At 38.0% G+C, this 18,211-nt stretch overlaps 1 protein-coding gene across 1 annotated transcript; it reads right to left on the minus strand.

Moving 5' to 3' along the window:
- Positions 1-16,560: 16,560 nt before the first annotated feature.
- Positions 16,561-17,984, minus strand: LOC131876727 (anthocyanidin-3-O-glucoside rhamnosyltransferase-like). Its single transcript, XM_059222193.1, has 2 exons — positions 17,887-17,984; positions 16,561-17,788 (listed from the first exon to the last, which is right to left on the minus strand). Exons 1-2 carry the CDS (start codon positions 17,982-17,984, stop codon positions 16,561-16,563), a joined length of 1,326 nt encoding a protein of 441 aa, XP_059078176.1.
- Between the last annotated feature and the right edge of the window lie 227 nt (positions 17,985-18,211).

Below are 18,211 nucleotides of genomic sequence, written 5' to 3' on the forward strand. Positions count from 1 at the left end.
ATGAATCCACTATTGCTGATGCCACCAGATCCAAGTAGACCATTATTGCTCTATATCTCAGCAACAAGTACAGCATTGGGTGTACTACTGGCACAACATAATGCAGAAGGAAAAGAGTGCGCTATTTACTACATCTCTCGCACACTGGTTGGCTATGAACTCAATTACACACCTATTGAGCGAGCTTGCCTAGCAGTAATCTTGGCAGCCACTAAACTGAGGCACTATCTGTTAACACACAAGGTACAACTCATTGCAAAGATTGATCCACTCAAGTATTTACTCAGCAAAGCAGCGTTGACAGGTCACTTGGCCAAATGGGTGATGATTCTAAGTGAATTTGACATCGAGTACGTGGACCATAAAGCTATCAAAGGTCAAGTTATTGCAGATCAGTTGGCTGATGCACCTCTCACAGGCGATCATCCTCTCATTTCCAATTTTCCAGATGAAGAGATATTCATGATCACAGAAGCACAACCATGGAAATTATACTTTGATGGTTCATACACTAGGCACGGCTCGGGGGCAGGCATTCTGTTTATCACACCTCAAGGTGATAGCATCCCGAAGTCTTACAGGCTCACATTTCCATGCACAAGCAACATAGCAGAGTATGAGGCCTTGATCACAAGACTCAGGCTAGCCATACAATGGAAATTACAAGAACTGCAAGTATATGGCGACTCACAACTGGTCATTCGACAAGCAACAGATGAGTATCAGACCAAGGATGATAAACTCATGCCATACAAACAAATGGTGGACACTCTAAAGACATCATTTACTATTATCACTTTTGAGCAGATACCAAGAGATCAGAATCAAGCTGCTGACGCTATGGCTACTATCGCATCTCTCCTAGATCTTCCACAGAATTCAACACGCTATGAGTTCTTGGTAGAACAGCTTTGGATTCCCGCTTATGATATCCCCGAATCCGAAATGATATGTCACCTTGTCGGTTCTGAATCCCCATGGTATGGTGAGTTCTACACCTATCTCCGCGATCACACCCTTCCTCCCAACCAATCAAATAACCAACGTAAAACCTTCATTCGCCAAACTGCTCGATATACCATTATTGCCAAAACCCTATACCGACGCGGTCTTGATGGTACTCTCCTTCAATGTCTGGAACAGGATGAGGTAACAAAGGTTTTGGAAGAGGTACATGAAGGAATTTGCGGGACTCACTCAAGTGGTCCATCACTAGCCAAGAAGATCATGCGAGCTGGATACTATTGGCCATCTATGGAAAAGGATTCTTACTACTTTGTCAGGAAATGCAAGAAATGTCAAGTTCACGGTGACCTGATACATGCACCAGCCCAGGAACTGCAACCAATCACAACACCATGGCCTTTTTGTCAATGGGGCCTTGACCTTGTGGGTAAAATCCATCCATCTTCATCCAATGGCCATAAATTCATTATTACCGCCACTGAATATTTCACCAAGTGGATCGAAGCTGTTCCACTTACCCAAGTCACCGGCAAGCAGATCGCCTCATTCATCCTCAATTACATCATCTGCCGGTATGGTGTGCCCATGTCCATTGTCACAGATAACGGTCTTCCTTTCAAAAATCAGGATGTCCGTGAGCTTTGTGAGAAATTTCATATCCAACACCGCTTTTCCACTCCCTATTACCCACAAGGCAATGGTCAGGCCGAAGCATCTAATAAAAACATATTGAGAATCCTAAAGAAGACAGTCAATGATGTCGGTCGTGATTGGCATGTTCAATTGAATCCAGCATTATGGGCATATCGAACTAGCATTCGAACCCCTACAGGTGCAACTCCTTATTCATTGGTCTATGGTGCTGAAGCTATCTTACCTATTGAGGTCGAGATACCATCCTTACGAGTTTCATTGCACAATCTCATCGATGATGAAGCATACAGAGTATCCCGTCTTCAAGACTTAGAGTTACTAGATGAGAAGCGACAAGCTGCATACAATCACCTCAAAGCCTATCAGCAGCGCATGAGTAGAAGCTACAATCACCGAGTTAGATCTCGTACATTTGAGGTAGGTGATCTTGTTCTTTGAGAAAATCCTCGCAACCAACCAAACAGAGAACATCAAGGCAAGTTTGAATCAAACTGGCTGGGCCCATATGTTGTCACTGCTGTGTTCGGGTCTAGGGCATATCAGTTGGCTACATCAAACGGAGAACCGCTCGCAGATCCAATCAATAGCATGCACCTCAAACGGTTTTATACCTAAGGTATACAGAGCATCAGGCTCCCCTACATATCAGAAAATATCAAAAACATTCAGAAAATGTCCTAAAGAAAATACAAAAACATTCAAAAAAAAGTAAAGGAAAATCATGCATCCAAACGGTGAACAACCACTCCGGTGGCACCTTGGGTAAGTGCGATGGTGAAAACCTGGCAAATAGGCGCCACTCGTAAAGGCAATGGCTCCAATATCTTTCAGGCTCGTTGCGATCACATTCATGCACACATACATCCATCCATCCCAACCATGGCTTGTTATTTGATCTACAATTAAGAAAGTACTCCATGCGTCTAGCATCCCACCTTTTCATAGTCAGGTCTACAAACTGGGGGCAATACCCTTACCCTAGTGATGGAAGTGGATTCTACATTGTCTTATATATCATTACGCTCTTCATTCAGGCAATCATCAGAAAATATCAAAAACATTCAAAAACAATACAAAATCCAAAAACATTCAAAAATGATTCACAAAATCCAAAAACATCGAAAAACCATCAAAAATCACCCAAAAAAAACATGACAACACCTTGTACATATTCATCTGATCAGATACAAAATACTCACACAAATGACCACTTATCACTCAAACCAAAACAATCGACATCAACAATCCAACCTGCCTTTAAAACAAGGATGCATCCTTCCTTATCAAAACAAAGACAAGATGACATTTTCTTTGACAAGAAAATTATGTTAAGCTATCAAATACTTGGTTGATTCGTGAGTAATTCATTTGTTTATCTGTATCGGGATCTTTCAGCATTGTTTTGTATCGTTTGCACATTAGTTCCGATGAAGTTCTGGGGCATGTACTAATGGTGTCTACGTGGGAAGTTCACCAAACTACGTGATCTTATGCAAAAATACAATCATAGATCACTACGGCTTGCTGACTACAGCGTATACCTCGACCATATGAACATGAACCATTACCAAGGATCCATATTCTTTTATTCTTTATGTATATACTATTTGGTTGCAGGTACAATGCTCATTCTTTGGTTCCTCTTCCTCCAAATTGGATAAAGGTTTTATTTTCTTAGTACAGTATGAACTTGTCTCAGGATCTGATCAAGCCTAAGATCAAGGAGGACGATCCAAGTCATGCATGAAAGGAAATAATCCTTGTCTGTTCCGCAAGCAATGCTCTGGTCGACTTGACCCTTATATCAAGCCGTTTGTATTAACTTGCTATATCAAATCCATGAAAGAAATACTCAGGTCATCTTGAATCATTGTGTCAAAGATGCTTGTATTCTCTTCCAACATTTTAAAGCTCAATGATGAAAATAGAGCACTATGGATCGTCATTTCACCTCATCTGTTTATATATTGCATTCCGTTGCATATCACCCATCCATTCATTCATATGTAGCATTTACATGCAAAAATACCTAAAAGTTGGTCTTGGATACAATCACGACCGAGTACTCTGATACATCATCAATGCATCATGCAAAGTCTTAAAAACCTTGCATTCCTCATGATCATATCATCATTACATTTAGGTGCATCTTGCATTGCGACCATTCATGTCATTTTTAAACTTAAACATTGCATATAGTTCATTATTGACATTAGTTTTCATTAACAAAATCATTTTTATCATGGCATCAATTATCAATAATTAGATTCATTCATGAGATCAAATTGTCTTTGTTTGTTTTAAATCATTTACTAAGCATTTCATCCAGTGTAAATTATCCATTATCATGTTATTAATCTTTCCACCATTTATCATTTGCATACCTTTCTTTATAGTTAAAAGATGCATTCATTCATTACTAAGTATCTTCTTATGCTCATTGTAAGATTCATTCACATCGCATTCATTATCCTCTTTTTAATTGTATTAAGGTACAGTTATTACGAATATTAGTTATAGTATCATCCCACTTTCATATTTAATGCATTTTAGATTCATAACACCATTTGTTTACAAAACATTGGTTTATACCATCTCATGTATCCCTTTTACATATGCATTCATTTAAAACACATTATCATAAATAAACACTTGTACTTTACATTTGTTTATCCATCTGCATTCATTTCGGCATCATCATATAAACATTTGTACTTTACCTTTTGTTTATCCATATGCATTCACTTAACATTTTGTTTATCCATATTACATTCATCTAAACACATCTAGATGCATATCCATACATAAAATCATTCATCTAACCATTGCATTGACATCATCACATAAATCATCTCATCATTACATCGCAAAAGGAAACATCATACAATCTTGTTCATCCATCAAAAACATAAGCATATATCATCCTAGTATATTTATACATAACATCATTTATTCAACCATTGCATTAAATCATCTCATCAATACATCGCCAATAGGAAACATCATCAAATCCTGTTCATACATCAAAGCATAAGCATATATCATCATAGCATTCCATACATAAAGCATTACATAACTCATCATAAAAACATATCATCCTGCATTCATATGTCAGTATCTCACATCATAACTCGTCATAAAAACATATATCATACACATATAAACCTGCATTCATATGTCAGTATCCCACATCATAACTCATCATAAAAACATGCATAAAAGAAACATCTCATCAAATGCATACATACACACATATACATCTAAGCGATAAAACATAATCATGCATAAACATCCATACATCATCACATGCATAATCATCACAAATATGGGATCTCCTCATATATATCAACTCATATATCAGAGTACAATGAAGTCTACAAAATCGGCTACCAAGAGCCATCGAAGATACAGTCCAAAAAATAGACAATGATACAATACATGTATGCAAAAATGCTCTCTCAGATGCCGCTCTGGCCAGATGCTGTACCTGCCCCACCCCTACCTACTCCACCGCTGGTACCGGCACCACCTGATCCATCTCTCCGTGGAGGCCTCATCGAACCCCCACTCCCTCCTGCATCTCCTGATCTATCCCGCCTCAACGGACCCATCACTCCCCCACTACTCTGCATCCTTTGTGATCGCTCGGATCTCGTCTGCCGCATCTGGGTATAACTGAGAGCTCGCTGACTGAATGGCACAACCTGCTCATATAAACCTCACCAGTACTCTATCTCGGCCTGCGCTCGCCCAAACTGCCTCATAGTCTCCCCTGACGGACCCTGTGCTCCTGCTCGGACTCTCTCCTGCAGCTCTGCCAATCTCTCCACCGCAGTATCTCTCTCCCGCAGCACCACCGTCAGCTCTGACTCATGTGCAAATAGCTGCACATCTCTAGCTGCTACCTCCGCCTCTAATCTCTCTACCCGGGTCTGCAAATAACCTATCATGTGCTCCCGCAGATCCCCAGTAGCTCCCTCCCCCATGGCCATGGCTGCCGCACCTGTATCACCCCCTCCACTAGGTCCCTCCCCTGCACCACACTCCCCTGCACCACCCTCCCCTGCACCTGTATCCATCGGGATCTCTCTCTCCATCCCCCTCCCACTCAGCTGCACTCCTCCCTGCATCAAAGGTCCCTGTGATATCTGCAGTGGTAACCCCCCTCTCCCTCTCCGCTGTCTCGGCATCCCCATCCCTCCTCCACCTCCTCCACCACCTCCTCCTCCACCACCACCTCCTCCTCCTCCTCCACCTCCTCCACCACCTCCTCCACCACCACCCCCTCCTCTCCATCCCCGTCCCCTCTCATCCTCAAACGCTGGGATCGGCTCAGCTGGGTCTGATATCCGTCGGATCGGATGCGCCGCCTGATACTGGGTATACTCTGCTGTAACCCCTGCATCAACGACCCTCGGTCGTAGATCCCATGGCCTCGCCTGCAGTGTCCGGAACTCTGCCAATGCCTGATCATACGGTAGCACTGGACCCCATGCATACCGCTCTCGAATAACTCGAGCATACTCTCCCGATCCGCTAGGTAGTCCCTGCTGCCGTCCAAACTGCCTCATAACCCGTCCTGGCACCTGTCTCTCCACGTGATACGAAGTCCTCCCAATGAGGAATCGGGTCATGAAGCAATAAGGTAGTGCCTCCGCATCATCCTCCCATGGCTCACACTCCAAGTATGGCCGCTAGATCACTGCATCCAAATCATCTAATGCTCGCCGCCACCACTCTAGCTTCCCCAAGTGGGGCTGGCTCATCATACCACTATACATAAACATATAGGGCTGGTCCACGGCTCAGAATCTCAGACTCACTGGTCGAGTCATTGGTAGATGCTCCCATGCCCACACATGCAGCAGCGTCATGCCTACTGCAAGCGAACCTCTCCCCCGGTACACTACCTCGTGCAGCTCCTGGTACATGTGCGCTAGCACGCACGGCCCCCAGGCATATCGGGTCCCCTCTGTCACCATCATCTCAATCACCTGTCCCCATCCGACCGCCAATCCATGTGACCGCCTGTCTGGACACAGAAGCCCTCCCACGATCCCTGACAATACTGCTGGAAGGGGCTCATATAGTGCCGCTATATCCTCCCATGCGATCGAGCCATCATCGATGTATACATCCTCATCAAATATCCGCTGACAGGACACCGTCCCCCAAGATCGATCATATGTCACCAGCTGCCCTCGAATCGGAATCTGAAGAATACGCCACACGTCCTCTAAAGTCACCGTCATCTCTCCCTGAGCCAGATGGAACGTGCAAGTCTCACTGTGCCATCGCTCTGCTAAAGCTGTAATCAGGCCGTGATTCATCCGAATCACGGGCATATGCATCACCTCATAGAGCCCAGTAGCCGCAATACAATCTATCTCGATCTGAGTCAAACGATCTCGCAACCCCTGTGTCGCAGGGTGGCGCTCGCGTAACTGCAACACGCGTAGATCCTCCTGCACATAGACGTTCATCAAACCACCATCAGTTGTTTTATTATCAAACTTTCTTAAGTTTAAACCTAGACTATCATCAGATACTTTGATCAAGTATCTTCGGGTCTCAACAGGTAAGCAATCATGGCCGCCTAGACTTCAACAGACATTTATCCTAACAAATGACCTAAGTCTCATCGGGCTGCTATGGTTCAAAACAACTCCCACTTCACCTCACCATCCATCAATCGTTAGGCATCCGGAGTTTTATTTTGTCCGAAACTGGGGCATCTTGTATCCTAAAGCAAACGCGCTATTTAACCTCCAAAAGCGCTCATTATGAACAATCGCGCTACAACAACCTCAATAGCGCTCAAAAAGCCTTACAATAGCGCTACCAAAACAAAAGCGCTAAAACAGCTACACAATAGCGCTATTCCGGTCAATAACGCTCAATTAACTACACCATAGCACTAATTAATCAAAAGCGCTAAAACTAGCCTACAAAAGCGCTAAATACATTCAAAAGCGCTAAAACTAGCCTACAAAAGTGCTATTGCAGCACAATAGCGCTAATTCATGGAGCAAAAGCGCTAAAAACCTAGTTCCAGCGCTCTTGCTCCGACTTGACTTGGACTCAGCTAAAAATGTATTAAAAATGCATGAAAAGGAAGTTTTCGAATTTGCGTACCGCTGGTCCATAGTCGGTTGGGCGCTGGTACCGGCGGACTCGCTCAAATCGGTGCTCGGTGATCGGAAACGGCATCGTCGCTCCTCCTTGCTCTTCCAAATGTCACTGTCAGAGCTATAGTTTTCAACTGGTCGCGGTCACAAATGATCCTATTTTCACCCCTTTCACCCCATTTATACCCCCCGATGTCACCGTCACTTCGCCCTGCTCATCGCCGTGGTCCCCGTGAACTTCCCGAGCCCCCCATTTCTCCATGTTTCCCCCAATTTCTTCTATTTTTCCCCAGTATACCTAATTTCTTCTATTCCACCACCCTGCCAATTTTCATTCTTTTTTGAGAGATCGCCCGATTTTTCAAAAAAATTTGGCCCATCTCTCAAGGGGGCATACCACCCATTAAATTTACATTTTATGAGGCATTTCTTCACACCAATTTTTCTTTCTTTGAAACGATGCGATAAACTGCACCGTCTCAAAGAGGGGCAAATGTAGTCACATAAATCTGTCCATTTTAATTAAATGAATATTTCATATTTATTTGATTAAAAATCCACTAGCCACCAATTAATTAAATTAATATTTAATTAATTTATCCCCAAACATTCTTCTATTAATTAAATAAATTATTCAATTTATTTTAATTAATTCATTAAATCCAATTCCAATCAATTAAATAAATAAATCAATTTATTTAATTAAAATCCCCCTTTCCCTCTTTTAAATAAATTAACATTTATTTAAATCATTTTAAATCCCCACCCCACTTGCATTTTCCTACAAATGCAACTTGCACACATTTTGAAATAAATGAATTTTTATTTTAAATAAAATCCTATTTTCCCTCACCCACCAAATCCACTTGCAAAATCTAATCCTCTTCTAGATTCTTCTAACCCTTTCCTAATTAACCTAATCCATCCCCTAAATATTGTCACATTCATAAGTAAAATGGAGTCACTTCTCAAAGCCTCAAAGTCTTTGATAACCATTAAAGGCTTCAAGTCTTCAACCACTAAATGGCTCAAAGTCTTTGAAAACCATTAAAGGCTTCCAACTTTCAACCACTTAATCCCCAAAGTCTCCAATAACCATTAATGGTTAATTCAACCCTCCCACATGGTTAAAACATTTGTTTGACTCAACCTCTATCCAACCACAAAGGTCTCATCAAGCATTTAATGCTTTGACCATGATTATCTCTTAATCATTTGCACAAAGGTTTATCCTTGGATTAACTCTTAATCCAGTAGGTAAGCCTAACTTAGACTTGACCCTTAGCCTTTAGATAACCATGAGGTCTTCTCAGGCCTTTAATGCCTCCAACTTCTTCTCTCAACCCAATCCTGTGTTGACATTTGTCACCATTTCATTGGTGCAAATTGTGCACATGGATCCTCAACTTTCAAGCTTGACCCTTGATTAAACCTTTCAATCTCAACCATCCATTGCTCCATTTTTCCTATAAATAGAGCCCATTCCTTCATAATCCAGATCCTGAAAACTTGTAAGCATTTAGACTATAGCCATTTTAGAGAGCATTTTAGCATAAACAATCTAAATCTTGTCTTTTTGGTTAAAATATATCATTTTAGCATAAAATAGCTTTTTCATTTCATGTTTGGAGCTATTCTAAAATCTCAATCCTCCATAAGCATCCATAGTGCAAAAAGCTGCTGAGAGCTACACTATTTTGGAACTTGGAGAGGAGAGGAACAAGGGAGAAAGAACTAATATCATGTTGAGAGATAGTTGGAGATATCTCATTGTCTTACTTCTTTAGTTAGATTCATTAGCATGTTTTTAGTGTCTCCTTTGGAATGCCTTCATGTGTTTGGTTTTTTGATTGACTAACGCTAACTTCTTGTGTGTTTTGTGTTGTTTGATCTTAAACTAACATTGTGCCATTTAGGAGGGCATCACTAAGGAACCTATACCTTCGATGACTAATGTTCCTTTTATTCTAGTCAATGTCATTGTGGTGGATATTATTGATTCTCCTATTGGTGTTCCTTTGAGTTCTTCTAGTAGAATTGTTGATCCAATACCTTCTCAAGGTAGCTCCTTGTAGATAGTGATTTGTATTCTTGGATTATGGTCTATACGAGGAGACATGTTGCCCCTTTAGTCATATCTAAGACTCAAAGTGCCAAAATAATCTAATGGGTATGAATGGTTGAATATTCTTGTAAAAGGTTTAGATAGTCCCCTCAAAATATGGTTGTCTTTGTGCTTTGGTTGTGTTTTGTCATGTCACTTTATTGTTTTTGTGGATGGCTAGTTTTATTGAGCTGTTCTATGGCTTTTTGTTATTATTTTTGTGTATTTGTTGTAACATTTGAGCTAGCATTCCACTATGGGTTAGCTACTTTAATTATATCCATTTGGTTTGTTGATTGAGAATAATAATTTTATATTTTTATGTTAAAACCAACACTTTTGCACCCTTATGAAATTGTTTCTAAAGGTTCAAGGCCCTTCAATATCTCTTACCATTATCAAAAGAAAATGCAACATAATTGAATATAGTTTACTTGTCTTTGGCTATGTCATTTTAATTGAATTGTTATTTAAAAAAAAATATTAGTAACTTAGATTTATAGGTTTTGATCATAAATGCAACATGTCCATTCATAGAAATGGCAATTAAATAGACTATTCAACGTTTTGTTAAAGCATAAACGTTACTAATGATGGCATACCTTATTTGTGATGCACAAAAATAATCTAATCTCCAACGGCTTGTCCAATTGTTTGAATGCCCTGTGAAGGAGACGGGCTGACTCTGGTTTAATGGTTGTTGTGCATTCGACGCCAAGGAGTATTCCATCTACAGACAGCAACGACAACTCCGCCAGGTGGATTAGTTCCCCCTGCAAGTGAGCTCTGATTCAATCAGCTACTATTAGCTCATACTTCGTAGATAGTATTTATTGCATTATTGAAAAAATAGTTCACAAAAGGAAGTATCAATAGAGATTTGAACAAAACAATATTTAATCATATTTAAATCATAGATTTTATATCAACTCCCATTACCTCATATTTTATAGGCAGTGCTTATAATACATATTGTATTATTAAAAAAATAGTACCCAAAAACAAGTATCAATGATTCATATAGCAATTATTGCATAATATTAAATGACATCTATTACATAATGATAATGTTTTTGTAGAATATTCATAAAATTATAAAAATGAGTTCTTGTAAATAAATTTATATAAAATATCAACTAAGTAATATTAGCTAAAAAAATATATGATTCAATTTTCATTAATATTACACAACTTTTAAATAGGTTCATATTTTATCTATAATATTGTTAGGGAAAATATTTTTTATTATGATTAACTTACGTTTTTTATTAGATATATATACGTACATGAGCTTGCAAATCTTCATGGTTGATATTGAATCTTAGAGTTTGTAGAAAAGTTTTAATTTTTTTTAAATAAATAATAATGGGCCTACACGAGCTTGCAAATCTCAAAGTACTACTCTACTATGACAAGACCAAAGTACGTACTACCACCTACCAGTCCACTTTCACTATCTTCCAAAAATTCCAACTTGAATTTTTCATCTACTTTTCTTATCTATGACTAATATTTACTAGTACTACCATCTACCACTCACATCTATTAGTTCCTCCATCTACTACCTAGATCTACCGGTAATTATAAACTACTATTCACATGTGTCGGTTAAATCCATCTACCCTTTGGACTCCAACTACTATAAATAGGTTCATATTTTATCTATAATATTGTTAGGAATTTTTTTATTATTATTATGATTAACTTATGTTTTTTATTAGATAGCGTGGAAATGGAGTCCCACACCTAAAGTTACATCATCAATATAGGGAGTTCAAAAATATAATGGTATGTTGCACCAATGCAACACAAGGAAACAAATCAAAAAATTGAGTCAAACTAAAGCAAGAGACAAAAGACTAGTTAGAATTCAAATTATGAAGGTTCATCAAAACATTCCACTCATCCACCAACTATTAATTTTCAATTCATTATTTTCTTTAAGCTACATCTCTTTAGTATTTCTTTTTTCTTGTTGAGATCCTCCTATAGATAAGTCACAGTTGTGATGTACATAAGCCATTTAAGTATGACATATATTTTGTGAATAATGTATAATTATTTATTTACTCACACCTTTTAAATGATATTTATTCAAATATCATATCCAAAAATTGATCACTTTTATATATAATTTTTTTTATAATTTACATACTCTTCTTCTCTTCATCTTCTTAATAGATCATAAAATATGATCCAAAAAATTGATAATAAAAATCATTATATAGTATAATTCAAAAACTCTCATTCATGTATACAATTTAACTTAATGTAATAACAACATTTTATATTTATTTTAAAAAATAATATTACATTTTATAAAAATTCTAAAACCTTTTTCGAAAACTAAACAATGGCACAAGTACTAATAAATGCTATTAAATTATTATATCCCACCCAATTACTCTCCTATCCATAGAGTATTATATTCTCTTTCATAGGATCAATATTGTGATCCTAGCTAATATTTTGTGATTCTATCATTTTCTGCAATTCTATAATGTGTTTGTAGACGTTATAAATTCATTGGCCTCTAATATTTAACTTATTTTATTTAAGATTGGATAGTGGAGATGAGTATATTTAGAAGCTTGTGGAGTTAGAATTAAATTATATGAATTATAACATGATAACAATCGTATTATATGAATTATAACATGATAACAATTGTATTAAAAAAAAATGAACATATAATGCATGAGTTGTATAATTAAATACGACTCCTAATTAAAAATGTATATGAATTTGTAATTAACTAAACATAAATATTATAAACAAAATACTAAAATAATAACTTTAAAATTAGAATATAATTAAAATATATTTTTTTTAATAAACATTATGTTTTATAATTAGTGAACAAAAAGAAAAGAAAAGAAAAATAAATTTTGGAAATATAATTTTTCAATAATAATAAAATATTTATAGGCAAATTAAATGGTCTAATGACATATCTAAATGTGGACGTGTCTATTCTGGCTCGAAAACGACAGTACGGATTGACTAAGACGCGTGTTAGTCGTGTGTTTTACACCGTTGATTTTGCAATAAATGGCTGCGATTGACTAACACGTCGCTTTCACGCTGTACAAAAGGTCATTTTTGGAGCCAGAATAGCTTCAGCCTCTAAATGCTGGCTTCCGTCGTGCAACCTTGTACAACTAATTGACAACCACTAATGTCGAATTCACATCAGGTGGAGGTACCTCAGTTTTTATGAGACGTGTCTATTCTGACTCCAAAAAATGGTACGGGGTGACTAACACGCGATGTTAGTCATAAATGTCAACCATAGATTTTTTATCTGACAACGGAGAATGCATGATACATCTTATTAGTCTAACAGATTCGTCTTTTTTGTGGAGCGAGAATAGACACAGCTGTTTTTATGTAGATAAAAGAAGTGTGGAATTTGCTTTTGTGTATATGTGAACACTCAGTACCTTGACCATTGAACGTAGAATTCGGGGAGTCTGCGGACCAAAACACGGGCACAGAAAGCTTTTTCTGGCTTGTTTCTGAGTTCAGTACAGACCAAACTGAAGATGGCTTTACTTCGTGACCTTGTCATTCATTACTCTGTTTCTCTCTGTACTCGCTGCTTCGTCATTCATCACATCCCATCAAGATGACCACCCATTTTTCTATACTTAAGAAGAAAAGGGCGTTAACAGAGATTATATTTGAATGTCATAGGCGTGAGAACTTTGATAGAGATTAGATTTGCGTATAGCGTACGCAGGTGGATGGGTTCCCAGGTGGATATATTGACAGGGGTCGATAAGATTTATGAAAGGATTAATGTGACCTTGTGCCAACCACGGCAGCATCACTACGTGAAGTTGTAGATCATTTATAATTATATCATGATAATGCTATGTAGATCATTTATAATTATAAGAAATGAGTTCTTACAAATAAAATATCAATTGATGAAAATTGACTTAAAAAATTATATGACTAAATCTTTCTTAATATAAGGCAATTCAGAGAAGATTCATATTTTATCTATAGTATTGTTATGGAAAATAAATTTTTTTTTATGATTAAATTATGTTGATTAAGTGAATATAAATATTTTAGTGTAAATTAAGATAGATTATTAATTACAATCAAATTAATAAATTTGGTAAAATATTAATGATTTTAGGAAAGTAAATATATTATATAGTAGTTCCTATCTTAGTGATTATATATTGTGTGTCAATGATGAATATTCAACAATCATATTTTTGGTTGTCAAAAAAAAGGTGATTCTTTTGTCAACTAATTGTTTAGAATTTGTACCAAATTATATTCTATTAGAGGTTAAGTTTGTAGATCTAAGTAAAGCTTACAGTTGTAGGTTCAAAGTTATTAAGTCTAGATTTGTCCTTTTAGAATGTATTTTTGTTTACAATTCACCTAATAATTTTTTACTTTGTTTTGGCCCTTGATATATAGGGTTTGGTTCTATTTAATAATAACATGGAAGGGCTACCATTATGCTAGAAGAAGATAAGTTCTCTTAGGTCAATCCCCTTAAATATATTTGAAGTTTGAAGATAAAAAGAAATGAACCCTATAATGTTACATGCAAATTTCTTACTACTTTAGCGCATCAAAATCAGATGTTTCACTATTGATTTTCCTTTCATACTCTCAAATGAGAGAAGGAATGTGTATTCCTCATACTTTAAAATCTATTAATAATGTTATTATCATTACTAGCATATAACAAGAAATTGCACTAAATGTATACTAAGTCGACTTAATGTAGGAAAACAAAGGGGACAAGTTGGCTAAAATTCAAATTTTAGAAAGAAAAGAGTCTTGTACTAATAAAACAAAACATGACCTTTGATGGATGGCCAATTACATCTGAATGAATAAAGATTCTATCAAAATATTTGTATAGTTACACATGATAAATGTGTGTATATGATGAATGTACTAGAGTATATGTGTTGAATGATAAGATGGGGGCTAAGTATAATGGAATATGTGTATATGAATGGGTAAAAGATAAGTTAATGAGCCCAACTTCACAAAATACTATTTCATTTGACGATATGTACATATGCCAAGATATTTCCTCAAAATGTGCAGAAAACCAAATGGGAAGTGGCATAGTTATGCAAATTTCACAATTACTTTTTGCCTCGAGTTTGAGTTGGATGTGCTTCATAGGATAAGTATTCATCTCAAAGTATGTATCACTCAAAAATCTTTTTGAATCTAAACACCAAAAGGATGTAAATAGAGGTTCATGTAATGTAGTGGAATTTGCAAGATGGCATTATGCAATTGCCTTATTGTACTCTTTCAATGGGAACTTATATTATCTAAAATTAGTAAGTCATCTCTCCTATGTTTAAATCAATTATAGAATGAGAATGTACCAATTGCCTAACATGTACCAATTGCCTAACATGAAATGAGTAAACTCATTCAAAATTTATTTCATTTAGAAAGTGATAACAATGTGTTTTTCATGCACAAACAACTTGTTTGAGCTCAGTTAGAAACTGGTGACAGATGTTAAAGCCATGAAAAATGATCATGAAGAAAAAATAATGAACCTGGGGGTGGCTATGGATGGGTTGATGAGAAGATGAGAGCGGTCATTGTAGTAAGCATAACTGCTATGACCAATAGCACGGAGGGTCTTTAGAGGCTAAATGAAATGGCTCAATCTCTTAATGTTTCCCCTTTGGCCACTCATGCCTCCCCTCATTCTCAGTCTATGGCAAAGGAAAGGTAAAGTAGTTCATCCAGGAAGACGAGACCCAGACTAATTAGGGACCTTCAACTCACACCCAAAACAGGGATAAAGGTAAGCAGGTTAAAGCCATTGACATGGAGGAGTTAGTTGATATCAATAGGGTTTATTTTGAGAAAAATGTTAAGACTGTTCAAATCTTGAATGAAATTGTTTAATCTCTAGATTTTTAGACTGTATTTTCTATTGTTTATGTTGCTACTAGCCCACTTTGGCTTTGTTACTGGTTTTTCTTTAAAGACTGTTTCTTTTTGTACAGGTTTTGGGTCCCTGTAAAACTTGTTTTACACTAATAAAAACAATGTGTTTTTCATGGTGAACATATGATGACATGTCATGTGTTATAAAAGGTATATCATGTGATAATATTCTATATAATCATAGTAATGATTTTTTTTAGAATCCATCAATACATTGAGAAGATCAACATAAAAATTGTTAGTGACAATATATGCCCCCTTAAATTGATTATATCCATAAGATGCAAATAAATGAAGAGGGGAATATACACATGAAAGTATAGTAGTTTATAAACAAGATATATACATATCTTTGTATATATGTGTACACATATATATAAATTAAATGTATATCGATATATACATACATACATGTACACATTATAAAAATTATTACAAAAATCTTTTTAAGCAACTAAATAATGGCACAAGTACTCTTAAATACTATCCGACTATTCTTAAATGCATTTCATGAGTTTTCTATTATCTTAATGATGGTCCGAAATAGTCATATTTTGGTGCAAACAAATTCACACAATCTAATCCAGAAACAACTATAACAAGAACTCTTAAATACTATTAATTATTATGTCCCACCCGACTACTGCTCCTACCCATAGAAATAGAAATTATAGCAATGCAAAGGAGAACGATACGAAATTGTTGATAGTCGTACTAGGAGCCAATATCGGCTACACATACTTTTCATTACGCGAGAAAACAAAACGTCTTCATGTGGCTAACTAGCTCTTCCATATACGCCTGTTGACGTTCTCTGTTGAGGGCTATAACACCACGGAGCTCCATCACCCTCAATCGAATCCCCGCCCCTTTCTCTTCATTACCCATCACCATCCAAACTGCCTTACACACCTCCTCCCTGCCAAAACACCCCTCCTCATTCCTCTCCACTTCAATTCCCGCATTCAATTCCAGCGCAATCTGTCGACAGTTAACCCCCTGGTCATGCCTCAACGGAATCAACACCAGCGGTAACCCCGAGTAGAGCCACGATTCCATCACCGAGCTCCACCCGCCTTGGATCACATAGCTTCCCACGGAACGGTGCGAAACGATACTCACCTGAGGCACCCACCCGCCAACGACCAGCCCCCGGTCACGTGTCCGGACTTCAAAACCCTCGGGCAACAACGACAACGCGGAGGACGTCCCATCGGAAGATCGTAAAGACCAGAGAAAGGGCAACCCGATGTCCTCCAGTGCCAACGCCAATTCACTTATCTGCTCCGCCGACAGAAACGACTCGATTCCGAAGGATACAAACAGCACCGACGAGGGCCGTTGCTTATCAAGCCACTGTACCTGGTAATCACCGGACGTATCCTCCCTTGCCGCGCTAGCTTCAGGCATCATTAATGGCCCAATGGATATCACTGGCTTTCCAGTGAGATGGTTTAGGTATTGCAGATACTTGTCCTCCTCTTCAAAGCAAGACTTTATCACTATTCCACACGACCGCTGACAACACGCCCACACACGGTCGGCGAGTGCAATAAAGTTGCTCAAGACGAGGCGCGCTTCCAACAGCCTCCAGGAGATGATAGGTTGGGGATAGCCGCTTGGGGGCGGCATCAAATCCTCCGCCTTCAGGTCCCTGATGCTCCCTGCCCGCTTGCAATGGTCCAGAAGATAAGCGAATGCCGCCGGACTGTAGACGGAGAAGGCAAAGCTTGGGATTTTCACCTGGGAGGCGACGGTCGCAGCCCACGGCGCTATGAAGTCGTATACCAATAAATTTGGCGAAAGGCGCCGCAAAAGACTCTCAAAGGGCTTGTCCAGTTGATTGGATGCGCTGTGAAGGAGATGGGCCGATTCTGGTTTAATGTCTACTGTGCATTCGACGCCAGGGGGAAGTCCGTCTACAGACGGCAACTGTAACTCCAGCAGGTGGATGGGTTCGTCCTGCAAGCGAGCTCTGATTCAGGATATATTGACGAGTTGATAAGATCCAGACTTTTACTTCCCCATTGCTTGCCAAGGCCTTGGAAAGATTTATAAAAGGATTAATGTGACCTTGTGCTAACCACGGCAGCATCACTACCTGAAGTTGCGTCTCTTCTCCCATACATTGCATTCGGGAATGAATCTAGTTTATAATGAATCATCGTCATAGTTGTTTGCAGAAAAAACACGCAATTAGTTTTTTATTTAAAAATATGTGACTTGGAAAGTACCCGTTAGGTCCGTTGCTGAAAACAGTACGTATAGGAATTAAAAAGTATTCTTGAACTTTTTCTGAATTCGATTGTGTGTATTTTTTTCCCATCAACGTTTTGAATCACATTCCGTGATTCATCATCAGGATCTTTCATGTCTTTGGAATTCTTTTCATCCTGAT

The sequence above is a fragment of the Cryptomeria japonica genome, chromosome 6, assembly GCF_030272615.1.
Source record: "Cryptomeria japonica chromosome 6, Sugi_1.0, whole genome shotgun sequence".
Taxonomy (NCBI): domain Eukaryota; kingdom Viridiplantae; phylum Streptophyta; class Pinopsida; order Cupressales; family Cupressaceae; genus Cryptomeria; species Cryptomeria japonica.

Coding starts and splice junctions, on each gene's coding strand:
- LOC131876727 (XM_059222193.1), bottom strand. CDS start 17,984: ATGACGATGATTCATTATAAACTAGATTCATTCCCGAATGCAATGTAT. Junction 17,789..17,886: donor GCTGCCGTGGTTAGCACAAG/GTCACATTAATC, acceptor ATCCTGAATCAG/AGCTCGCTTGCAGGACGAAC.